Source organism: Ovis aries, chromosome 18 (genome assembly GCF_016772045.2).
Source record: "Ovis aries strain OAR_USU_Benz2616 breed Rambouillet chromosome 18, ARS-UI_Ramb_v3.0, whole genome shotgun sequence".
Taxonomy (NCBI): domain Eukaryota; kingdom Metazoa; phylum Chordata; class Mammalia; order Artiodactyla; family Bovidae; genus Ovis; species Ovis aries.
This window is the reverse complement of record NC_056071.1, coordinates 54,325,939-54,352,000: the sequence shown is the minus strand read 5'-3', so window position 1 is coordinate 54,352,000 and position 26,062 is coordinate 54,325,939. Positions and strand designations below refer to the sequence as shown.

The window sequence follows — 26,062 nt, the reverse complement described above, 5'->3', positions numbered from 1 at the left end:
TCTTTCCTTATGGCATAGAGAGGACATTGTTCACTTGGGAGTTCCATTTCCTGCTTTCAGAAAGAAAAAGGAAGTTCAGAGTACCCCTTCCAACTGCTGATTCTCAGATGCCTCAAAATAATCTTTATGCAAAAGTATCCCAATATTTTGGGGTGGCATATTCTGCCAGTCCTCAAATCAAATAAACTTGAGAAATACAGGATGATACAAAGTAAAGCACAGTTCTTAGGCCTTGAAAGCCCTGTCAACTCAAGGAGAGAAGCTATAGTCTCTCTTTCCCCAGGATTAATTAGTTCTCAGGATCAAGGCATCCTCCTCCCCACCCCCACCCCACCCTAACTTCCACTCTAGCAACTAGATCCTGGAAATGAACAGAATCCATTTTCAGAAAGACTACTCTCCAGAAAGAAAATGATTACCTCTATTTAATGATTTTGAACTATGGTGTTGGAGAAGACTCTTGAAAGTCACTGGACTGCAAGGAGATCCAACCAGTCAGTCCTAAAGGAAATCAGTCCTGAATATTCATTGGAAGGACTGATGCTGAAGCCGAAACTCCAATACTTTGGCCACCTGATGTGAAGAACTGACTCATTGGAAAAGACCCTGGTGCTGGGAAAGATTGCAGGCAGGAGGAGAAGGAGATGACAGAAGATGGGATGGTTGGATGGCATTACCGATTCAATGGACCCTGAGTTTGAGCAAGCTCTGGGAATTGGTGATGGACAGGAAAGCCTGGTGTGCTACAGTCCACGGGTCGCAAAGAGTCAGACAAAACTGAGCAGCTGAACTAAACTGAACTTCAATTTACAATCCATCAGCCTCTCAAAACTTAGCCATTCATCAACAGATAATCTAGGAATTCATTCAACAACTTTCCAAGAACAGAGATTCCCAGAAAGGAAGGCAAAAAAGAAAAGGGCCAGCCAACTGTGCCAAAGTGTGCCACACGGGATTCCAGCATAGAATGGGGCAGGACACGTAGTGGATACCTCTGGGATTCCTTCCAAGGTACCTGCTGCTGGTAAAGTAGTGTATGTATACTCAGTCATGTCTGACTCTTTGCAACCCCATGGACTGTAGCCTGCTAGGCTTCTCTGTCTATGAGATTTCCCAGGCAAGAATACAGGAGTTGCCACTTCCTTCTCCAGGGGATCTTTCCAACCCAGGGATGGAACCCCTATCTTCTGTATTGCAGATGGATTCTTTACCGCGGAGCCACCAGGTAAAGCAGTAGGAAACGTAAAGTCATAAAAGTGAAGAATTGTGAGCTGATTCTCAAGACTTTAAATAGGATATAAACACTAAACACCAGTAACACAAACAAAAGTTTCTTGGCTTCCAAGAAGTTTCTCTACTTGCAGAAGTATCTTCTGGCAAGGGAATTTGCTCCTTCCTTCCCTATTCAGGGAGGTTCATCAGGCGGGTGGCATTCCCACTAAACACCCCTGTCTTTTACCTCCCTTCTGATCCCTTAACACACTCCAAACCCGGCCTGGCTTCATCTTAGACCCTTCCAGAGGGTGCATCAGAGAGCTGTGCTGGGTGAGGCGAGGAGGGGAGGAGCCAAGGGAGCAGGGCCCTGGAGCTCAGGTGCAGGGACAGACGGCCACGCCCCGTGCCGCTCCGTCGGCGCGCACCTCGGGTCGGGTGGGGCGGACCTGAGGGGGCGGGGCGGAGCGGACCTGGAGAGTGGGCGGGGCGGTCTTCAGGGGACGGGGGAGGGGCCTCGGGGCGCGGCCGCGCGAGGTGACCCGAATCACGGTTCCCGCGGGCGGCGACGCCAGAGCGCCCACTACCTCGAGCAGGTAACCGGCCGCGGCCGCGCGGCACTGCCTCAGTGGCGTGTGAAGCGGGGACTCCCCGAGAGCGAAGCGTGGAGACCCCGGGGACGCGGCGGGGGAGAGAGCCAGGGGGCTCAGGTGTGGGGTCCCGGGCGCTTCCTCGGGTAAGCTGTGTGGCTTCGAGCGGCCGTTGCTGGGCCCACCCGGTGGGACTCGCCGACGGCTGAATAGCCCCCTCACCCGCAGCCTCTGGAGGCTGTGTGGAGCAGTTGTTTTGTAGGGTTTGGTCTCCTTTAACTTAAGAAAAAAAAAAGAGTCGCACTATTTCGGGGCTCGGGGGACTGTACCTGATTCTCCTCAGCGACGCCTACTCTTCTCAGGCCTGAGGGAAATTTCCTCGACCGCCGGGATCTCTGAGGCCTGGAGGGCAGGGACTCGCCCTGTGAAGCACTGGGTCCGCTGGGTTCACGGGTCTCCTCGTTGGGAGGGGACGGAGGGGAGACCGCAGCCCTGGTGGAGCCGGCCGCGCGCCCCACTCCCTGCCCTTGGGGCGCGCTTCCGACGACCGGCTCTGGGAGCAGGGGCTAGGGAGGGCTGGGGTGGCCTCTGGGTTAAGAGGGAAGAGAAGGCTTTTCTTTTTACCTGGAGAAACTGATGAGAACTAGTTAGAGAATTGTTTCTCTCTGTGATGTTTCTGAAACTTTTTGAATCCACGGAGGGGTGGTAAATATCACTTTGCTTTGAATTTTGGAAAATATGAATTATCTACCTAGCTAGTCGGACACGACTGAAGCGACTTAGCAGCAGCAGCAACAGCAGCAGATTTTAGATTTGGCTTCTGTCTCCTCCAGTTTTTTTTCTTCTTGTTTCTTTACTATGGTTTTCTTTAAATCAAGAAAATACTACACATGAATCGTGGCTATATGGCACACAGATGGTAGGTATAGGTACGATAAATGCCAAGACAAAAAACGCTGATTGATTCCTTTAGAACAGGGGTCCCCCCACCTTTGAGATTAATGCCCGATAATCTGAGGTCTAGCTGATGTAATAATAATAGAAATAAAGTGCACAATAAATGTAATATGCTTAAATCATTCCAAAACCACCCCTGGCACCCCCCTGGCACCCCACCCCGCCTCCCTCCACACACACCACCTCCATGGAAAAATTATCTTCCACCAAACTGGTCACTGATACCAAAAAGTTCGGGACCGCTGCTTTAAAATACAGCATGTAAAAGAATTGCTTTCATTTCTAAAATATACTGATTCTTCCTCCAAGTAGGCTGTTTGATAGAGGTGTTTTCCGTGATTAATACTGTTATAAGCAGCCTGGAAATATTAAGAGTTAACAGTAACAACACTCCGTACTTACCAGTTCAATATTTTGATATGTGACTTTTTCAAGGTTAAAAATTGCTCTTTCTGGAAGAAAATATTAATATGATTGCCTTTGAGAACTGGGATTTGTGATATTTTATCATGTATTTTGTAGCTTTTGCTAATGACTTCGAGTGTGGAGGAAAAAGCCTTCATAAAAATTTGCTCTTTTTAAAAAAACTCTTCAAGAAACAAAAATTTTAAGTTCCTCTTGTATTTTATTGGCTCCACTTGAATTACAATTGTGTATTCACAAATAAAACTACCAGATTGAGGGACTAATTCAGGTTGAGACAAAATGAGCTTGTGATTTTTGTAGGACCTTTGGCAGAGCTGTCTAGTTGGCAGTTAGGTATATTGGTACTGGGATTTTCTAAAATCAGGATCAGAGTTGTGAATGTTGGAAACCACCCATGGATTTGTGATACTTAATCTTGTGAGAGTGGAAGAAATGATTCAAGTAAGTAGAATTAAGAAAAAAAAGAGGAAGACCAAGGATGGAAAATACCAGTACTTAAGTGATGGGTAGAGACAGCCAAGGAGACCAAGGAGGCAAGTTCAGGAAAGAGGGAAGCAAATTGACAGACAGTAGTGTCATAGGAGAAGGCGATGGCACCCCACTCCAGTACTCTTGCCTGGAAAATCCTATGGACAGAGGAGCCTGGTAGGCTGTGGTCCATGGGGTCACGAAGAGTCGGACATGACTGAGCGACTTCCCTTTCACTTTTCACTTTCATGCATTGGAGAAGGAAATGGCAACCCACTCCAGTGTTCTTGCCTGGAGAATCCCAGGGACAGGGGAGCCTGGTGGGCTCTATGGATGGGGTCACACAGAGTCGGACATGACTGAAGTGACTTAACAGTTAGCAGTGTCATAGAAGCCAGGAGAGGGAAGAGTTTTAATAAAGGATAGAAATCTATTTTAGAGTCAAATGAGATAGAGGAATCAGGAAGATAGGAACTGATAAATTACCTGTTGGTTTTGGTAGTTAGAAGGCTGTCGTTGAACTCAACAAGCATAGTTTAAATATTGGGTTGGCCAAAATTTTTGAGATTTTCCGTATCTTATAGAAAAACCTAAAGAACCTTTTTGGCCAACCCAATAAAAAGATAAGGATGGAAGCCAAATTTGAATTACTTTGAGGAGTAAATAGAAGATGAAGAAATAAAGATAGTGATTGTAGAATCTTTATTTTGAGACACAAAGATTTGAAGAAGTGATAGGGTAGTAGAGTATAGGGGAGTTTATGGTCAGATTGGAAAGAATATAAGGCTAATAGGATACATTTATATTAAAGAGCATCACCCAGCATGGTTCCTGTCTGCTGGTTAAGTAGTAGCTGAGAGCAAGTATCTGAGCATATTGAATAGAAAGTATTTAATCCCCCCAATTCAAATTATGAACACTATTTTAGTGGTATTTTGATCTGTTGAGTTCAGATGTTGTCAGTGTTAATGTCACACTTTAACAAACTGTTGAATTGCATTTCACCTGAGTTCTAGTATTTAGGTGCTCCCAACTTAGCATATTAAAAAAAAGCAGAGATATTACTTTGCCAACAAAGATTCATATAGTCAAAGCTATGGTTTTTCCAGTAGTCATATATGGATGTGAGAGTTGGACCATAAAGAAGGCTGAGCGCCAAAGAATTGATGCTTTTGAACTGTGGTGTTAGAGAAGACTCTTGAGAGTCCCTTGTTCCTTGGAACCACTTTAGCATTCTTGCCTTGAGAACCCCCTGAATAGTATAAAGGAAATCCATCCTGACTATTCATTGGAAGGACTGATTCTGAAGCTGAGCCTCAAATACTTTGGCCACCTGATGTGAAGAGCTGACTTGTTAGAAAAGACCCAGATCCTGGGAAAGATTGAAGGCAGGAGAAGGGGACAACAGAGAATGAGATGGTTGAATGGCATCACCAACTCAATGGACATGAGTTTGAGCAAGCTCTGGGAAATGATGACGGACAGGGAAGCCTCGCGTGCTACAGTCCATGGGGTCACAAATAGACACGACTGAGTGAGCAATAACTTTTAAGTTATGTGATTTTTCTAGTGTGTATCTCAATGACTCTTCTAAAAATCTTATATAGGTATCAGACATTTTGGCTGAATCAGAATTCATGAGTCATAGACCAGTTTGGGCCTTTGCTTCAGTTATTATTGTGCATTTAAGGGAAAATGCTCTTGGATGAAAATTTCTGAGTTTAACTTCAGTCTTCATTGAGAGTTTAATTTTTTTGTTCAGGCAATAATTTTATGTGTATTTTTCTTAGGATATGAAAAAAATGGCTAAAAATGGAAAAGGCAAACAAGTTTTGATAAGTATGTAGAACAACTTGTACTCTGCGGGTAGAAGTGTAAATTGATGGCAGTATCTACTAAAGTGAAGCATATGAATAAGTTACGCCCAAACGATACCTGACAAAACTCTAGAAATGACAAACTAAAGTAATAGAAAACAGATCAGTGGTTACCTGAGGGTAGGGAGCAGCAAGGAAAGGAAAAAGGGGATGGATGTTAAGGGGGTAACTTTCAGGGATGGCGAATTTATTCATCAGTCAGTTCAGTTCAGTTGCTCAGTTATGTTCAACTCTTTGGGACCCTGCCAGGCTTCCCTGTCCCATGAATATATTCATGTTCATTTTCTTGGTTGTAAAGATGTTTCCTCTTCTTTATACATATGTCTGACTGATGTAATTGTACAATTCACTTAAGTCAGTACCTCAATAAAACTGTTGAAAAAAAAAAAGTAAAAATAGTAAAATGGGAATTCCCTGGTGATCCACTGGCTAGGACTCCGTGCTTCCACTCTAGGAGGGATGAAGAAAACACATTATTTAAGTATGTTTATTTAAGTATTGTAGTTATCTTAGGATTATGGGGTTATTGTTAATTTTTATTTTCTTCATATAGTTTTCTATATTTTCATAATTTATACCACAGCCATGTGCTTGCTTAATTTTTAAATGAAAATTATTTCATGTGTGCAAAATAGTACTTTTGATACATCTACAGGTTTAGAGACTACAGATAAAATAGATGCCCTGTACCTATATCATGCTACAGACTAATACATATTTTTTTAACCATAATTGTATCTTTCTTCTTGATCATGTCTTTTGGTATGCTCCTTGAATTTTTGTATAGTTTTACTACATAAGTAGGTATTCATAAGTAATGCACTGTTCAGTTTCATGTTTTGGGAGAGCACAAAATTGTGTTTATGAGAGTCATCTATGTTGTGTTATAGTTCATTTCCTTTTTTTGCTGCATAGCACACCACTGTATGAATTTACAACTGTTTATCCATCCTCCTGTTGATGAATATTTAGGGTGTTTTCAGTCTTCATATTAAAATCTGATTTTGCTTTTTGCCATTAAAAGCTATTTTGTTATTACTATACCTATTCATGTTTCTCTGTGTACATGTGTAAGAATTTCCTGTGCTTTTTTGCCTCAGAGTAGAGTTGTGGATCTTCAGATTTGCTAGATAATACTGAATTGCTTTATAACAGTTCATACTCTCACAAGCAATGTGTTAAGTATTCACTTTGTTCCCTTTCTCAACAACATTTGAGACATTTGTACATTTGTAATAATCTAAATTTTTTCTTTTCAACCATCTGGTAGATGAGAAATGGTGGGGTTTAATTTACATTTCCTTAATTATGGATGTATGGGATGACTGTGTTTTTTGCCTGTTTTTAATTTTTTGTCTTTTAAAAGTTGATTTCTGGCGAATATATATACATTTTCCGGATACTAATCCCTTATCAGTTATGCTTGTGGCAAATATCTTTTTTCTAGTAGGTAGCTTGTGTTTTCGGAGAAGGCGATGGCACCCCACTCCAGTACTTTTGCCTGGAAAATCCCATGGATGGAGGAGCCTGGTAGGCTGCAGTCCATGGGGTCGCTAAGAGTCGGACACGACTGAGTGACTTCACTTTCACTTTTCACTTTCATGCATTGGAGAAGGAAATGGCAACCCACTCCAGTGTTCTTGCCTGGAGAATCCCAGGGACGGGGGAGCCTGGTGGGCTGCCATCTATGGGGTCGCACAGAGTTGGACACGACTGAAGTGACTTAGCAGCAGCAGCCGCTTGTCTTTTACTTTCTTTATAGTGGTTTTTGACAGAGACATTCATTTTGTAGTTTAACATGGTTGAACATGTCAAGCTTTTCCTTATGGTTTGCTCTTTTGACATCTTGTTTAACAAATCTTTCCTTTCCCTGAGATCATAAAGATACAGTCTGATGTTTTCTTCTAAAAGCTTTAAAATGTTGCCTTTCATAGTTGTGTCCTTAGTCCATGTGAAATTAATTTTTGTGTGGTGTGAAGTAGGAATCCAGTTTCATTTTTTTCCCATATAGGTAATCTACTCTTCCCAGCATTGTTTATTGAATATTCTGTTTTTCCTTTCAATAATCTTTAAGTGTCATATGTCAACTTTCCATACATATGTTCACATGTTTCTGGGCTATCCTTTTATTGGTCTCTTTGTGTATCCTTGCTGCAATCTTAATTTTACTTAGTTATATAAAGAGCCTCCATACCTAAAAGACAAGTCACCTACCCATGCTTCTTTTAGGACTCAAATTAATGTTTAATGGTTTTTCTAAAGTAAACTTTTCATCAGAGTATATAGAAATATGTTATTTAAGTCTTAAATATCTGCTATAGTCACCCAAGGTCACAAGTACTTCCGAAGCTACTTTATTGTGGATTATATTAGGCTGTCTTTAGTTTTTGCAAATCCTGTCCTAACTCACTGGAGTTAACTTTAACATGAAAAGTAAATATTGGATTTTCACTTTTGGAATATAGTTAAGGCATTTGGAAAAACCTTCACACTGAAAATAGCTAAGAATAGCTGTATTAAAAAAATTTTTTTAAAGGTACTTAGGATGTTATATGCCAAAATCTAAGAGAAAGCTGGAAATCTAAGACTGTAGGAGCCCTTGAACTTTATTTACTTTGAGGGTATTTTCTAAACTGGGGGAAATTGATTAGATTTGAATAAGAATTTGGTAGATTTGTAGGGTTTGAGGCATAGTTAGAAATAAGTCCAGGGCTTATTCACGGTTAGCCAGCAAGAGACTTCTGCCCTTAATTCTTGGATCCCAAAGGTCTGTGATGTCATGGAAAGGATGAAACTTCCTTTAGGGATCTACAAGGAAAGTTGTCTCGATGCCAAGTGAAACAGAAGTGGGAAAAAAACCTGTCCTTGAGCAGTCAAAACTACCAGATCATGGGGGAAGTACACATCACTTTGGTGGTCTAAAAAAATTTCAATATATAAATTTTTAAAATCTCTTTTCTTTACGGATATATATATGACATAAAATTCACCCTTAAGAGTGTATAATTCAGTGGGTTTTCCTATATCTGCAAAGTTGTACAACCATCATCAGTGTCTTAATTCCAGACCACTTTTATTACCCCCAGAAAAAAACCTTATACCATTGATAGTCATTCACCATATCCTTCTTTACCCTCAACTCTTGGCAACTTCTAATCTACTTTTGTCTCTGTGATTTGCTTACTCTGGGCGTTTGATATGAATGAAATCATATAACATGCCTTTTGTGTTTTATTTCACTTAGCATACTTGTTTCAAGGATTATTCATGTTTACTGTAAATCAGTACTTTATTCTTTTTAACGGCTGACTGATATTCCATTGTATGGATAATGCCACGCTTTGTTTTCCCATTCCTTGGTTGATGGTTATATCCACTTCTTGGCTCTTACAAATATTTGCATACAATTTTTTTTTATGGAAATGTGTTTTCCATTCTCATAGGAAATATATTTTCATTCTCCACTTACCTACAAGTATGAATTGCTGGGTCATATGGTAATTCTGTATTTGTTTTGAGGAACTGCCAAACTGTTTTCCAAAGCAGCTACACCTACCAACAACGTATGAGGGTTCTAGTTTCTCCACATCCTCACCAACGCTTACTTTTCTCTGTCTTTTTGATTATAGCTATCTTAGTGTGTGTGAAGTGGTATCTAATTGAGGTTTTGATTTGCATTTCCCTAATAACTGATGATGTTGAGCACCTTTCCGTGTGTTTATTAGCTGTATTTTTCTTTTTTTTTTTTTTGAGAAATATCTGTTCACATCCTTTGCTCATTTTAAAATCAAGTTATATGTCAAGGCATGAATTTAAAATGATATGATATACAAATGCAAATTCTCTGTAGGAGTATACTTTTGTCTTTGGCTTAAAAAAGTTCTACCAGTTAAGTTTTGAGGTCAATGGATAATCTGTAAAAGATAACCAAGTGGAAATAAGACAACCTGAGCAAGAATCAGCAAAAACAGTGGACAATTAGAGGAAAACTTGCAAATGCTTATGTATTCTAATTACTAATTCTTGATTATTAAACTAACCATGATGGGCTCTATTTAAGTATTTTTAAATATTTTTTCCTACCTCCTTTCAAAGACAATGGGCTGCTTTTCTGGGCTCCTGATATCCTCTGCTGGCATTCAGAAGTTGTTTTGTGGAATTTACTCAGCGTTTAAATGTTCTTTCGATGAATTTGTGGGGGAGAAAGTGGTCTCCCCGTCCTATTCCTCCGCCATCTTCACAGATACTTCTATTTAAGTAAATAAAAGTCACAATTGAAAATATATGCAGGGAGCAGGAATCTGAAAAGGTACCAAACTGGTTAAAAAAGGAACTGAATGTAATTTCTATTAATGAAAAATGCAGTAATAAAAACTCAAAACTCATTTGTTAAGTTTAACCACAAATTAGGCAATTAGGCAAATCCCAAGAGAGAATGAATGAACTGGAATATAGATCAGAGTAAATCATTCAGAATACAGCTCAAAGATACAGAAATGGAAGATATGAAAGAGATTAAGATACATGAAAATTAGAATAATCAGAACGAGAAGTTAAGAAAGTTTAGTGAATGGAGTTCCTGAAAGAAAAGAAATAGAGAATGGGCAAAAACCATATTTAAAGAGATAATGAATGAGAATTTAGTACTGGAAAGTCTACCAGTACAGGTGGAAAGACACCAATCCACAGGTTAGTTATTCAGGTATACCCAATTGTTTATGCATTTGTTGATGGATATTTGATAATTTCTATGTTTTGGCTATTCAAATAGAGCTTCTGTGAACACTAATGTATCAGTCTTAGTATGGATATAACATTTCTTTTTTTATGATTAAATACCTAGGAAAGAAATGTTTGGGTCATATGGTAGCTATATGTTTAACTTAAACTGCCAAACTATTTTATAGTCCCACCAGTTGAAAATGAGAGTTCTATTTGTTCCACATGCTTGGAACGGTCAGTCTTTGCAATTTCATTATTTCTAACAAGTGTGTACTATTATCTCATTGTAGTTTAACTTGCATTTCCTTAATGAATTATGGTGTTGAATGTGTTTTTAATGTACTTTTTTGGCCATTTGTATATTTTTTGTGGAGATGTGTCTGTCCAAATCCTTTTCTTTTTATTATTGAGTTGTAGTAGTTTTAAAAATGTTTTGTACTGGATGTATGAGCCATTTTAATATGATGTGCCTTGGTATAATTTTCTTCATAGTTTCTAAGCTTAGTGTTTGTTGAGTTTCTTAGACCTGAGCTTTGTATGTGTCATATTTGGAAAATTTTAGTATTATTTCTTAAAAATTTTTTTTCTGCCTCCCCATTACTGTCATGAATTTCAATACATGTATATTAGGCTTCTTGAAATTGTTTCATGGGTCTGAGATATGCTTTTCATTTTGTTTTTATTCTTTTTTTTCTTCTTTGTATTTCATTTGGGGTCTCATTGCTGTGCTTATTGTTTCTTTTGCAGTATCTAATCTGCTGTATTAATGCCATCAGTATTTTTTCCATCTCAAACATTATAGTTTTCCTCTTTAGAAGTTGGTTTGTGTCTTTTTTTTTTTTGATTCTTCCAAGTTTCTACTTAACTTTTTTCACGTATAGAATCACTTATAACTGTTTTGAGGTCCTTAACTGTTCATTTCTGTATTGGTTCCAATTGATGGATTTTTCTCTGCATTAATTTTTTCCCTTTCTTTGTATGTCTGGTAATTTTTTATTGGTTGCTACCAGAGATTGTAAATTTTACCTTGTGTGATATATATATTTAGATTTCTATAATTATTTTCTGCTTTGGGACATAGTTAAATTTCTTAGAAATAGTTTGATCCTTTTGAGACTTGCTGTTAAGATTTGTTAGGTCAGACTAGTCTTTAATGTAGGGCTATTTATTCCCCACCACTAAGGCAAGTCTCTCTGAGTCCTCTATTCAGTATTCTGTGTGAGGTTTTTCCAGTTTGGTTGGTGGGGACAGGCATTATTACTGACCTTAGTAAAGGTTGTTCTGGTCTTTGTAACATTTTCTGGTGGTCTTCCTTATAGTCTTGTGTAGCTTCTCTATATGCATGTTCTGATCAGTACTACCCTGAATACTTAAGTAGGACCTTCCACTGATGTTTGTGCTTCTTTCTATGTACACGTCTCTGCTCTCCAGTAGTCTGTCATAACAAACTCTAGCTCCATTATTCTTATTTATATAAGAATCCCTCTCTCATCTCCAGTTCATTTTGGATGGTTCAAGGCCATGTAAACTTTGAAAACTCTTCCCCAGAAGCAGTAATCATTTTTAACCAGTTCCCTCACATTCCCCTCATAATTAATATAAAGTATTTGCAAGTTGACAAGTCCAGAAATATGGTTTGATGAGCATGTTAGGAGTTTTTATATAGTGTTAGTCACTCAGTCTTGTCCGACTCTTTGTGACCCCGCAGACTGTAACCGTAAAACTTAAAAAAAATTCACTAGATGTTTAAAGATGAGAAAAATTAGTATGATATGGCGTGTCAGGGAATACATCCTCTAAACTGAGACTGAGAAGGGCCTTTGAAAAAATGTATAAATTAAAAAATAATAATAAATTACAAGATATAATGGAAGGAAAAGTGCCATTTAGCCAAATAAATTTTATGGGCATACACTTAATAGAAGTTCAAAATTTATGAGGAAAACCATAAAAAACTCCCAAAGATACAAACATAAACTTGAACAGTCATTTTAAATCAGAAGACTCTACATCTAAAGATGTCAGTTTTTTTCTAAAATAATATATAAATGTAACATAATCTCAATAAAAATATCAGACTTTTTATTCCTAGGTCTGGACTAATTATAAAGTTTATTTGTAAGAGCAGACAAACAAGCATAGCTAGGAAAATTTTGAAATTGAAGACCAGTAAGAATGGAAGGCTAGCTTTACTGGATATTGAAACATAAGCCATTATAATTTTTTTTTGGCTCTGCTGGATCTTTGTTGTGGCATGCAGGCTTTCTCTAGTTGCAGCTGAGGGCTTTTCTTGTCGCAGAGCATGGGCTTTAGGGCACATGGACTCAGTAGTTGCGGCACATGGGCTTAGTTGCCTCACAAGATGTGGGATCTTAGTTCCCCGACCAGGGATCGAACCTGCATTCCCTGCATTGGAAGGCAGATTCTTAACCACTGGACCACAAGGGAAGTTCCGTAATTTTTAAAATGTGGTATTGGTTCAGGAATACAAATCAATTGAATACAAACTATAAAACCCAAGCCCAATGGCATGTGGAAATTTAGTGTGTAATAAAAGCACCATCTTAAAATCAGTGTAGAAAATATGGAATTTTTAATAAGTGGTGTTTGTGATACTAGGATAGTCAGTTGAGCTGGGATGTACAGAATTCACACACTCGTATATGTATGTATGTTTGTATATATGCTTGTTTATATATACACATACACACTCCCACTCCTGTTTTTTGCATAGCAGAAAACACCATCATCAAATTGAAAAGACAATGACAAACTGGAAGAATGTTTACCACTTACATTATGGACGTTGCATTAGTCTTTCAAATATTTATCCTCTAAAACTGAGGAGGAAAAGGACTGGTAATTAAATAGAAAGATGGACAAAAGATAATGAACAGTGAGATGAATTAAGATTTGCCACCAGCTGATGGTGAAGCTGAAACTCCAATACTTTGGCCACCTGATGCGAAAAGCTGACTCATTTGAAAAGACCCTGATGCTGGGAAAGATTGAGGGCAGGAGGAGAAGGGGATGACAGAGGATGAGATGGTTGGATGGCATCACTGATCAACGAACATGGGTTTGGGTGAACTCTGGGAGTTGGTGATGGACAGGGAGGCCTGGTATGCTGTGGTTCATGGGGTCACAAAGAGTCAGACACGACTGAACAACTGAACTGAACTGAACTGGTCATTGTTTAGTCCAGGTGGTAGGTGTTTTGTTATACTATTTTGTCTCCTGTTGTATACATTTGAAATTTCCCATGAAAAATTTTGGTTTAAGTAGGCGAAAATGAGGAGAATGCATTTGGAACAAAGTCATTGAAGCCAAGGTGGGCAGTTGGCTTTGTATACCATTTTATGTTTCTGGTAAATTTAAAACAGATTCTCTTTATTTCCAGTAGATCTTATTTGTGGTTTAGTTGGCACACATGTATGTGTGTGTGTGTGTGGGTGTGGGTGTGTGGGTGTGTGGGTGTGTGAGAGAGAGAGGGAGAATATGTGTTAGTGTATGTTTAAGATAGATTTTTCTGTTAGTGTACTTCTCTGCATTAAACTAACTTATAAAGTATGAAGTTGTTTGTTTATTGGCCCTCATAGGACCTTTGGATTACCAACAGAAATGATTTGGAAGAAGTGAAATTTTTCTCACACTTTTTATGAATGCCATATATTCTTGCAAATTTTATTTGGACATTGATTTAGATATATCAGCTGAAAGAGAAAATTGAGAGTGGAATTTTTTTCCAGATTTAACATTGAGATTGTTCAATTAGTTCAAAAATTGTTCAATTTTTAAGCATGTTATTTTAATAACTTAGAAGGAACCTACGTTATATAGAATTATGTAAAGGAACAAAAAATGTATATTCCTGTAAACAATTTTTTTTGCTTTGGAGCCCTCATAATGCTTTAGAAAGACAGATAATATAATTTATTTAATGATACCTAGTGACATTATGCATGATCATGTTAACTTGTATTCTGTTCTTCCAACAGATTAGTATTAAAATCGGAAGTTTGTATCTTTTGCTGGATATTGGAGATTTAATGTAATGGCAACAGAATTTATAAAGAGTTGCTGCAGAGGATGTTTCTATGGTGGAACAGAAAAACATGACTGTGAGTTTTGCTTCTTTTTAATTTCAGCATTTATTTCATGTCTTTATTTGTGGCATTTTGTGATATAAATGTAAGTGAGACATATTTTTTAACTTCACGAGGTGGTCAGAAACATAAATGTGAGGCACACTAGCTAGGTATGAAAGTACCTTGGAGCATAGGGGAAAGAAAGATGTGTTCAACATAGGAGAGACTCTAGGACATTACCACAAGAAGATTGCCTGTGGTACGGAAGTTTGAAGAGGATTTTAGCAAGCCAAGTGGGAAGAAGGAAGTAAGAGAAAGTGAGGATTAGACATGTGTGTTACAGGTGGATGAAATAGTGTGAGCAAGTAGGAAGAGAAGTATTTGGGGAATAACATACTCTGGCAAAGGGCTTCCCTGGTGGCTCAGAGGTTAAAGCGTCTGCCTCCAATGTGGGAGACCTGGGTTTGATCCCTGGGTTGGGAAGCTACCCTGGAGAAGGAAATGGCAACCCACTCCACTATTCTTGCCTGGAGAATCCCATGGTCGGAAGAGCCTGGTCGGCTACAGTCCACGGGGTCTCAAAGGCTACAGTCCACTGGGTCGCAAAGAGTTGGACATGACTGAGTGACTTCACTTTCACTTTCACTATACTCTGGCAAATGTTTTAACTTAAATACAGACAGTTTCCAATTTATGAACAGTGCTTTAAAATGTGCCTTCCATGGATGAATGAATGACCAATAGAGAAGAAACCTGTAACTTTATCAAGAGCCACACTTATCAAGGGCTCCTGGAGAGAGTTCCCTTGCTATTGCATGGGTTTTCTCAACCCTTCAAGGTTATGACTGGAACTTTACTTTTCTTGGTTCTTTCTTATATTTCTTAGTCTAAAGCATAGCTTCCTAGTATATTTGAATATGAAGGCTTCTTTTTCTCAATAAAACATCTCATAAATTCCAACAGAGTAGTAGTTGTGCTTTCATTCTGTCTATAGACAGTATTAATTATACATAAAGATTAGCTCTAGCTGTTCCTTACTTCCTCATCCTAAGTCACACAGCCTAGGAATCACAAATCTTTCTAAGTAATAAACAAAAGAGGTCACAGAAGCTAGCACAGGGGAGTTGATATTATACTAGGGTCAAGGTAAATTTTATTTTGTGATTTAGTAAAGATTTTTTTTTGTAGACATGGAGACCTTTAGCTTCTTTTCAAAGTAGCTTTTGGTATTTAAGGTTGAAATTAACCATTAATATTAACAATAAGAATTGTTTTATTGACAATATTTTATTTAAATGACTAGGTTAATATTTATTTGAAAGCACTGTGAAATTAACTACAAAATTAATCTGTTTTCCATCTATGAACTCTTTTTTGGAAATGAGATTCTTTAGAAACTGCTTTTACCATTATGATAAGTTAATACACTTTGGTAGTAGTATATTAACTTCTCAAATATTGGCTAGGCAGAATTAATGTAGATTCCAGAGTGCTTGATAAGACCCAAAAGTAGTTTATGTGTCAACAGTTTCTTTTGAAATGGTTAAATAAGTACCAAAGCATATTAGGTTTAGATTATTATAAGCATAAATCTCCATGCTTGTTTATAATTTTTCTCTTTTCTTTTCTCTTCTTTTCTATGCAGCATCTGTGGAAAGAGACTTTAAAGCGGCAGTATCACATAGTCAAAATACTACTATCTCTATACCCCCATTGACTTCTGTTTCTGTAAAGCCTCAGGTTGGCTGTACTGAGGATTATTTACTTTCCAAGTTACCATCTGATGGCAAAGAAGTACCATTTGTGGTGCCCAGGTTTAAGTTATCTTATATTCAGCCCAGGACGCAAGGAACTCCTTCACAGTTGGAAGAACTAGAAGGTAAACAGTAAAATGGCAGGATTTAAAAATCAACATGCAGCATTTAAATGTTGTTATTGCTGTTATTTAATTTGCTCTTTTATATGTATATATATAAAGATATAAAATATCTTTGTGTACAAATTTGACATTTCATTTTTTTTTAATGTCTTGCTTCTGTAGAGGAATTCAGTGCACAGTGTTTTTGAAAAGTCCCATTATGATATCTGACACCAGTCAACACATTTGTGTGTAGAATTGGCCTTTTTTAGGGCTTTGAAGGTGGCACTAGTGGTAAAGAACCCACCTGACAATGCAGGAGATGGGGGTTTGATCCTTGGGTCGGGAAGATCCTCTGGAGGAGGGTATGACAACCCACTCTAGTATTCTTGTTTAAAGGAGTAATATAATTGTAATATGTCAGTTATCCTTCACACATTTAGAACGAAAAAATAGAGAAATTATTCTGGTTTTGGTCAATAAATATAGGAAATATTATTTTCTAAGTTTTAGTGTAAAGAGAAATAAGGAATCAATGAAGTAGTATTTCTCCCTTCCCTTCTTTTTCATTATTATATTTCTCAGTCTAAAAATGCTTCCCAGTCTAAACAGCCACTTGAATGAGGTAGATTCATTGGATGAATTTTGGCTGATATTCTAGAGGCCAATGGACTAAGGAAGATAAAAGGAAGCAACATGTAACTTGTATTTTAGAAATAGTTTGTTTTAGTTCATTGAAACAGTCACAATGGTTTATTTCCCTAAAAATTTTATTATGGAAATTTTCAAACATTGAAAGAACTTAATGATGAATGCCTGTATATCTACCATATAGATTCTGTCATTAACACTACTTTATCACATATCTATCTATCCATTTCCTTAACCATTAGTAATTCTTTTGAGGGTAGGGGGAGAATGCATTTCAGAGTAAATTGTAGACATCAGTACACTTCTCTCTAAATATTTAAGTATATATATCATTTACTAGAGTTCAGTTATTTATAGTTTCCTTCTTTTGACATAAACTTTATACAAAATGAACTGCCCAAGTTGTAAGTATATGTGTGTTGAGTTTTGACAAATGTGTGTACCAGTGTGATCCAACCTCCTGTCAAGATCTATAGTATTTCTCTAAGTACTTTTTCTGCCCCATCCTTTCTCTCTTCTTATGGGATACCAATTACACATATGTTGGACCCTGTGATATTGTCTTATTTGTCTATGAAACTTCTTTTTTTCCCCATTGTTTTCCTCCTCTCTATTCTTTTTTTTTTTTTTTAAAGTAAAACATTTAATTTGTTGTTCTTTTGGGGCAATTTGATGCATCAGCAGTGTATTACAACTGAACCACTAATCTTATAGTTTCATCAACAGTAGCTTGTTTGCTTTCATGACGCTGCTGAGCAATTAGCTATTTCTGCAGAGGTTCAAGTGAAAAGCCTTTTAAAAAGTGTGCAAGTTCCTTTTGTATATCTCCAAAAGGTTTATTCATTCTATTAGCTTTTTCATCATTCACAGTGTTTATCTTAAGATTAGTGGTAGCTGGTTTTGCTTTATTTTTAACCTTAAAGCTTTTTTGGCTGGCTATTTGGAATGTTCCTGGACTTCTGCCCTCTTAGTTTGTTCTCAGCCATTGTCTCTGATAGCCCCAGCTGTTCAAGTTCCAGGTGACGCCATATGCATCTCTTCTGTATTCTTAAGGTTTGGTAATATTGACCTATTTTCAAGTTCACTGTCTCTCCTCCATTATTTCCATTCAGCAATTAAGCCCATCCAGTGAGTTTTTAATTTTAGATATATTTTCCAGTTGTAATATTTACATTTGATTCTTCTTTTCATAGTTTCTATTTTTCTGTGGTTTCTGCCCCCACCCCCAGTAATCATAAACCTATTTTCTTTTATTTCTTTGAGTTTTAACATCTTTGTGTACTATTCTAACATCTGGGTCTTCCAGATTTGGATTCTGTGGATTGTCCTTTTTTGAGAATGAGTCCCATTTCTTTGTATGTGGAGTGATTTTGGATTGTATTCTGGACATTGGATGTCATGTTGTGGAGACTCTGGAATATGTTATATTACTCTTGACAGTTTTTTTCCCCCCTTCCTTCCCTTCCTCCTCTCATCCTTTCCTTCCTCCTTCCTTAACTTTAGCAGTTAATTAACCTGGTTGTACTGTGTGGCAGATTCTGTGCCTTTGGTGGCAGCCACTGTCTGAGCTTAGTATTTTTCTTTTTCTAATCTTTATTGGGAGCCTGTATCACACATGTGTGGTTCAGGGATCAGCCAGATATTTGAGCAGACTTTTAGTCACAGAATTTGGGGTTTTCTCCTTTCCAAGATTCCCACCTTATTTCTAGCAGCTGTGGTTGCTCTGTACTCTGCTCTATGTTCTTCAGGCCAGAAACACTGGATTATCTACTGGAATTTTATTTGCCTCCCCCCACACGGTACCAATTTTGGCCTGCACAAAGGCTAAAAGTCATTAAAAACAGGTGGTCATTCCTCTTTGTCCTAAAGTGCTGTTTAGAATCCTTACTACTTTTTTTTCACTCTCTAGTACCTTCAGGGTATTTTGTTTGTTTGTTTTGATTGGTTATTATAGTTATCTACAGGAGAGTTGGACTTCTTAGGTGGTGGTAGCGGTCAAGAACCTGCCTGCCTAATGCAGGTGACCAAAGAGATGCAGGTTTGATCCCTAGGTTGGGAAAATCTCCTGGAGGAGGGCATAGCAACCCACTCCAGTATTCTTGCCTGGAGAATCCCATGGGCAGAGGAACCTGGCGGGCTACAGTCCATAGGGTCACAAAGATTTGGACACAACTGAAGCAACTTAAGGTCTGATGCTGTAAAGAGCAATATTGCATAGGAACCTGGAATGTTAGGTCCATGAATCAAGGCAAATTGGAAGTGGTCAAACAGGAGATGGCAAGAGTGAATGTTGACATACTAGGAATCAGACAACTAAAATGGACTGGAATGGGTGAATTTAACTCAGATGACCATTATATCTACTACTGTGGGCAGGAATCCCTTAGAAGAAATGGAGTAGCCATCATGGTCAACGGAAGAGTCCGAAATGCAGTACTTGGATGCAGTCTCAAAAATGACAGAATGATCTCTGTTCGTTTCCAAAGCAAAACATTCAATATCATGGTAATCCAAGCCTGTGCCCCAACCAGTAACGCTGAAGAAGCTGAAGTTAAACAGTTCTATGAAGACCTACAAGACCTTTTAGAACTAACACCCAAAAAGATGTCCTTTTCATTATAGGGGACTGGAATGCAAAAGTAGGAAGTCAAGAAACATCTGGAGTAACAGACAAATTTGGCCTTGGAGTACAGAATGAAGCAGGGAAAAGGCTAACAGAGTTCTGCCAAGAGAACACACTAGTCATAGCAAACACCCTCTTCCAACAACACAAGAGAAGACTCTACACATGGACATCACCACATGATCAACCCAAAATCAGATTGATTATATTCTATGCAGCTAAAGATGGAGAAGCTCTATACAGTCAGCAAAAACAAGACTGGGAGCTGACTGGCTCAGATCATGAACTCCTTATTGCCAAATTCAGACTTAAATTGAAGAAAGTAGGGAAAACCACTAGACCATTCAGGTATGACCTATATCAGATCTGTTATGATTATACAGTGAAAGTGAGAAATAGATTTAAGGGACTAGATCTGATAGATAGAGTGCCTGATGAACTATGGACAGAGGTTCGTGACATTGTACAGGAGACAGGGATCAAGACCATCCCCATGGAAAAAAATGCAAAAAAGCAAAATGGCTGTCTGGGGAGGCCTTACAAATAGCTGTGAAAAGAAGAGAAGTGAAAAGCAAAGGAGAAAAGGAAAGATAGTCCCATCTGAATTCAGAGTTCCAAAGAATAGCAAGGAGAGATAAGAAAGCCTTCCTCAGTGATCAATGCAAAGAAATAGAGGAAAAGAACAGAATGGGAAAGACTAGAGGTCTCTTCAAGAAAATTAGAGATACCAAGGGAACATTTTATGCAAGGATGGGCTTGATAAAGGACAAAATGGTATGGACCTAACAGAAGCAGAAGATATTAAGAAGAGGTGCCAAGAATACATGGAAGAACTGTACAAAAAAGATCTTCACGACCCAGATAATCATGATGGTGTGATCATTCACCTAGAGCCAGACATCCTGGAATGTGAAGTCAAGTGGGCCTTAGAAAGCATCACTACGAACAAAGCTAGTGGAGGTGATGGAATTCCAATCAGCTATTTCAAATCCTGGAAGATGATGCTGTGAAAGTGCTGCACTCAATATGCCAGCAAATTTGGAAAACTCAGCAGTGGCCACAGGACTGGAAAAGGTCCGTTTTCATTCCAGTCCCTAAGAAAGGCAATGGCAAAGAATGCTCAAACTACCACACAATTGCACTCACGCTAGTAAAGTAATGCTCAAAATTCTCCAAGCCAAGCTTCAGCAATATGTGAGCCATGAACTTCCAGATGTTCAAGCTGGTTTTAGAAAAGGCAGAGGAACCAGAGATCAAATTGTCAACATCCACTGGATCATGGAAAAAGAAAGAGAGTTCCCGAAAAACATCTATTTCTGCTTTATTGACTATGCCAAAGCTTTTGACTGTGTGGATCACAGTAAACTATGGAAAATTCTGAAAGAGATGGGAATACCAGACCACCTGACCTGCCTCTTGAGAAGCCTGTATGCAGGTCGGGAAGCAACAGTTAGTACTGGACATGGAACAACAGACTGGTTCCAAATAGGAAAAGAAGTACGTCAAGGCTGTGTATTGTCATCCTGCTTATTTAACTTCTATGCAGAGTACATAATGAGAAATGCTGGACTGGAAGAAGCACAAGCTGGAATCAAGATGGCTGGGAGAAATATCAATAAGCTCAGATATGCAGATGACACCACCCTTATGGCAGAAAGTAAAGAGGAGCTAAAAAGCCTCTTGATGAAAGTAAAAGAAGAGAGTGAAAAAGTAGGCTTAAAACTTAACATTCAGAAAACAAAGATCATGGCATCTGGTCCCATCACTTCATGGGAAATAGATGGGGAAACAGTGGAAACAGTGTCAGACTTTATTTTTTGGGGCTCCAAAATCGCTGCAGATGGTGAGTGCAGCCATGAAATTAAAAGACGCTTACTCCTTGGGAGGAAAGTTATGACCAACCTAGATAGCATATTCAAAAGCAGAGATATTACTTTGCCAACAAAGGTCTGTCTAGTCAAGGATATGGTTTTCCCAGTGGTCATGTATGGATGCGAAAGTTGGACTGTGAAGAAAGCTGAGTGCTGAAGAATTGATGCTTTTGAACTGTGGTGTTGGAGAAGACTCTTGAGAGTCCCTTGGACTGCAAGGAGATCCAACCAGTCCATTCTATAGGAGATCAGTCCTGGGTGTTCTTTGGAAGGAACGATGTTAAAGCTGAAACTCCAGTACTTTGGCCACCTCATGCGAAGAGTTGACTCATTGGAAAAGACTCTGATGCTGGGAGGGATTGGGGGCAGGAGGAGAAGGGAACGACAGAGGATGAGATGGCTGGATGGCATCGCCAACTCGATGGACATGAGTTTGGGTGAACTCCAGGAGTTGGTGATGGACTGGGAGGCCTGGCATGCTGCAATTCATGGGGTCACAAAGAGTCGGACTCGACTGAGCGACTGAACTGAACTGAACTGAATTGAACTGAAGTGACTTAACACTACGCATGCACAGGAGAGTTGGGTCTGACAGAAGTGATAAGTTGTTTTAAAGAAGCAAGGAAAGATGAACCCTGATCCTGGCTTAGCACATATCAGCTTTGATACCCTGCTTTGCACATATCAGCATTGTCTCTCCTAAACAGTCTAAAAGTTCTGATTTATAGTATACCCTGATCAATTGATCTTTCTCTTGCACTTGTTAACAGCATTCAGAGTAAACCATATAAATGGCCTTGTAATCTGTTTTATTCATATAATATATCATGAAATTATTAATGGCTCAATAGTAAAGGGTAAATCATATGAAAGTATTATACAATTTTTTAAATAAATTCTCTGTTCTTAGACATATAGGGTATTTTATGTATTATTTTCATTATCGGAAGCTAAGTAAGAAATACCTACCTGACAGCATGTGATAGTTTTTCTTCTGTCTTTTTTTTTCATTGTATTGCTAGAAAAAATTACTTTTTAGTTGGATGAGTGAGAAATTGGTTTACACTGAAATTATAGGCTCAATGAAGATGTCATAAATCCATCTGATTTTTAGCATATTGGAAAGAAAATTATTTAATCAGTCAATAAAGCATTTTTGTTGCCTAATTATAGAAATCAAATGTGTATATCTTGTATATATGTATGATTGTGTGAGTGATGTGCTGATACAGAGATTTTGAGATGGACCACTATCAATAATGACTAAAATCATGTTTCAGATGTTTGACATTTGTTACATTGTATTACGTACTTGCTGTTGGATCTGATTTTAACTGCAGCTTACTGCTTGGATAACAGAGATTGATTATTAATATTTTACTATATTTGGTTTATGACATGTCTATCCATTAAGAGAATGCATTTGAATAAATCCTGAAATTTTTAATTGGGCTTTTGAGAGGTATAAGTAGTTGTGCTACTTTACATTTAGTTCTATAGCACTGTGGTTCTGTAAATTGAGAGTTATTAATCTTGAACTTTAAATATAATATCTTTTTAAGAGGAAAATTGGAATTCTTTTTTTAAGAATAAAAATTTATTTATTTTAATTGGAAGTTAATTACTTTACAATATTGTATTGGTTTTGCCACACATCAACATGAATCCGCCACAGGTATACACGTGTTCACCTCCCTAAACCCCCCTCCCTCCTCCCTCCCTGTACCATCCCTCTGGGTCATAGTGCACCAGGCCCAAGCATCCAGCATCATGCATCGAACCTGGATTGGCGGTTCGTTTCATATATGATATTATACATGTTTATTTACTTACTTATAAAGGAAAAATGAAATAAGAATATTCATTTTTAGGGATAGTGTATAAAGGTAAGAGAGTCATCTTTATGCTACTCCTGTTGACAGTGCTGCTCTTGTTATCATAAACAGACTTTTGTAGTAGTGTTTATGTGCTGAATGATTTAACTGTTGGCTTATAAGATTTACAGGCTTCTTATAAGGCTCTCTGAGATCACACCTCCGTCTTGGCACCCTTCTGCCTATGTATAGGGCTTGGATTGTACACATAGTTATTTGAACCAGAGTACAAGGATAAGATCTCACTTCAAAACCAAATATGTTATTTTTCTTTTCTGAACTCAGCATGAAGCCACCTGTTTTATTGTTCAGCTTAATTCAGAAAATGTTTGTTTATACTGCAGTTTCTATTTTAGATAGGATAAAAATAATTAAAAGATGGTGATGATTTAAACATTAAAAAATTTTATGTCCATATATTAATTCTAATGTAAGTCTTAACTTTGAAAGGAATTTGATATTGTTTTACTCTTTTAAAATTGTGAAATATAATATACATAGACAAAAGGAACAAAACAAATTATTTGTGATTTATTATAAAGTAAAATAAATATATATAAAATATAAAAATAAAATGGATGTATGGTCACCACTCAACTAAAGAAAGAGAGTATTACCAGCAAAGCAAAAGCTTCCATCTTCTCCCTTTTCAGTCACTCTAATCAAAATTCCGGTTATTACAGTCATACTTTCTTGCTGATTTTACTTTTTACCACCTAAGCACATGTCCCTAAATATTGTGGCTTAGTTGTTTTCTGTTTCTGACCTTTGCTGCTGCTGCTAAGTCGCTTCAGTTGTGTCCGACTCTGTGCAACCCCATAGACAGCAGCCCACCAGGCTCCCACCATCCCTGGGATTCTCCAGGCAAGAACACTGGAATGGGTTGCCATTTCCTTCTCCAATGCATGAAAGTGAAAAGTGAAAGTGAAGTTGCTCAGTCGTGTCCGACTCTTAGCTACCCTGTGGACTGCAGCCCACCAGGCCCCCTCTGTCCATGGGATTTTCCAGGCAAGAGTACTGGAGTGGGGTGCCACTGCCTTCTCCATTCTGACCTTTATATAAATGAAATTACATATTGTATATATATTCTTTTGTTATAGGTTAGTCTTTTTCTCCTTTGCCTTAGGTGCACCAGTTGTTAGCTAATAATTCCAAGAAAAGGATGTTGTAAAATTTTAGAAATACTTGCTTTCAGGATCTGCCAGAGCATCATTTGGAGATAGAAAGGCAGAACTTTCCAGTTCAGCCCAGCAGGGACCCAGCTATGATGTATATAACCCATTCTATAAGTACCAGCATGTGTCACCTGATTTGAGTCGGCGCTTTCCTCCTCATTCTGAAGCAACAAGATTATATGGATCAGGTATGAAAAAAAATTTTGTTTTTCCTCTTTGTCTTTTCTCTTTAACAAATATAGAAATCAAATTAAATCTAAGATTCTGGAAGAAATAATTAATCTTATGATGAAAAACAATTTAATGAATGAAATGAAATGAAAACAATTTAAAAATAAAGAGAAAAGCTGGCTTTAGAATTCATATTGTTAAATCACATCATAACTTCTCTATGGTTTATATCTAATGTAAAAATTGAAAGATTAATGAGTTCTGTATATTGGTAGTTCTAAGTTTCATTTTGTCCTATTTTTATAGAAATTTTTAGATTTTGTACATATTTTATATACCATCTATCCATTCATATCTACAATAAGAATTTACTAACTGTATTTATTTTCTGTTCTACTCAGTGAAAATGAGAAATTTAGAAACTAATGATGAGATTAGAAACGTAAACAGAAAAAAATAGAAAATGCCTAAGTGATTACCAAACTTTTTTAGTTTACTATTTGAGACTGTATCAATTATGGACTATCTTGTACATATCCAATCCACAAAATTTTCACTTTTCTTTTTTTAATATATAGCTCTCTCAACCACTAAATTCAGGGTGAGGTACTGAAAATAAAGTAGAAGTACTTATTTAAATATTTATTTCAGCACTGTGCTAGGCTATACAATTATTATTCAGAGTTTCATTCTTCAAGGATCTTATAGTTTAGAAAGGACACTGGAAATACAGACTAGAAATATAACAGTACATGGAATTCAATATTGATATTTTTAATATAATAAGTGCTCATTAAATAGTTGAATTGCTGTTAGTACAGATGACTTACATCCTCTTAGATTATTCTTCTGGATGAAGAATCAGATGATGTAAGCAAAAAGAAGGAATTTTTCCTGGTTGATATTTGATGTGGTTGTGAAAATGTGTTGTTTGATTTGTGTTGGTTCCTGTTTCAAACAAAAGTGAAATAATTGAAAAACAACTTTTTAAACTTCATTGGAAGGCTTTGTCACTTAAGTAGATTTGCATATATTATGCTTGCCTGGTGGCTCAGCGTTAAGGAATCTGTCTGCATGCAGGAGACGTGGGTTCGATTCGATCCCTGGGTTGGGAAGATCCCCTTGGAGAAGGAAGTAGCAATCGGCTCCAGTATTCTTGCCTGGGAAATCCCGTGGACAGGGGAACCTGGCGGGCTACGATCCATGGAGTTGCAGGAGTCAGACATGACCTAGCAACTAAACCATCACATATTTATGCTATTTCTCCTATAGAATTTAGTTCATGGTAATTAAGTAGACTTCCAGTGTTTCTTCTTCTTTACTATAAAAATAAGCAATTTTCTCATGTCCCTTTGTAGTTTGTGACTTAAGGACCAACAGACTTCCCAGTTCCCCTGGGCTAAGCAAGTCTATGTTTGATCTTACAAGTTCATCTCAGCGGTTCATTCAGGTAAATAATTTATGTCAATTTAATTATAAGCAATAATTTATTTTCATGC

The 26,062-nt window shown here is 37.7% G+C and overlaps 1 protein-coding gene across 2 annotated transcripts in view; it reads left to right on the top strand.

Moving 5' to 3' along the window:
* Positions 1-1,756: 1,756 nt before the first annotated feature.
* TC2N (tandem C2 domains, nuclear) overlaps positions 1,757-26,062 on the top strand; it is a 45,169-nt gene continuing 20,863 nt past the window's right edge. The window contains exons 1-5 of one of the 2 annotated variants that reach the window (XM_027957331.2): positions 1,757-1,808; positions 14,251-14,373; positions 15,986-16,219; positions 24,413-24,580; positions 25,922-26,013. In XM_027957331.2, the coding sequence (XP_027813132.1) occupies positions 14,307-14,373; positions 15,986-16,219; positions 24,413-24,580; positions 25,922-26,013 (561 nt within the window). In that variant the 5' untranslated portion in view covers positions 1,757-1,808; positions 14,251-14,306. Of the gene's footprint in view, positions 1,949-14,250; positions 14,374-15,985; positions 16,220-24,412; positions 24,581-25,921; positions 26,014-26,062 lie in introns of both variants that reach the window. The other variant, XM_004017950.5, reaches the window with a different exon arrangement.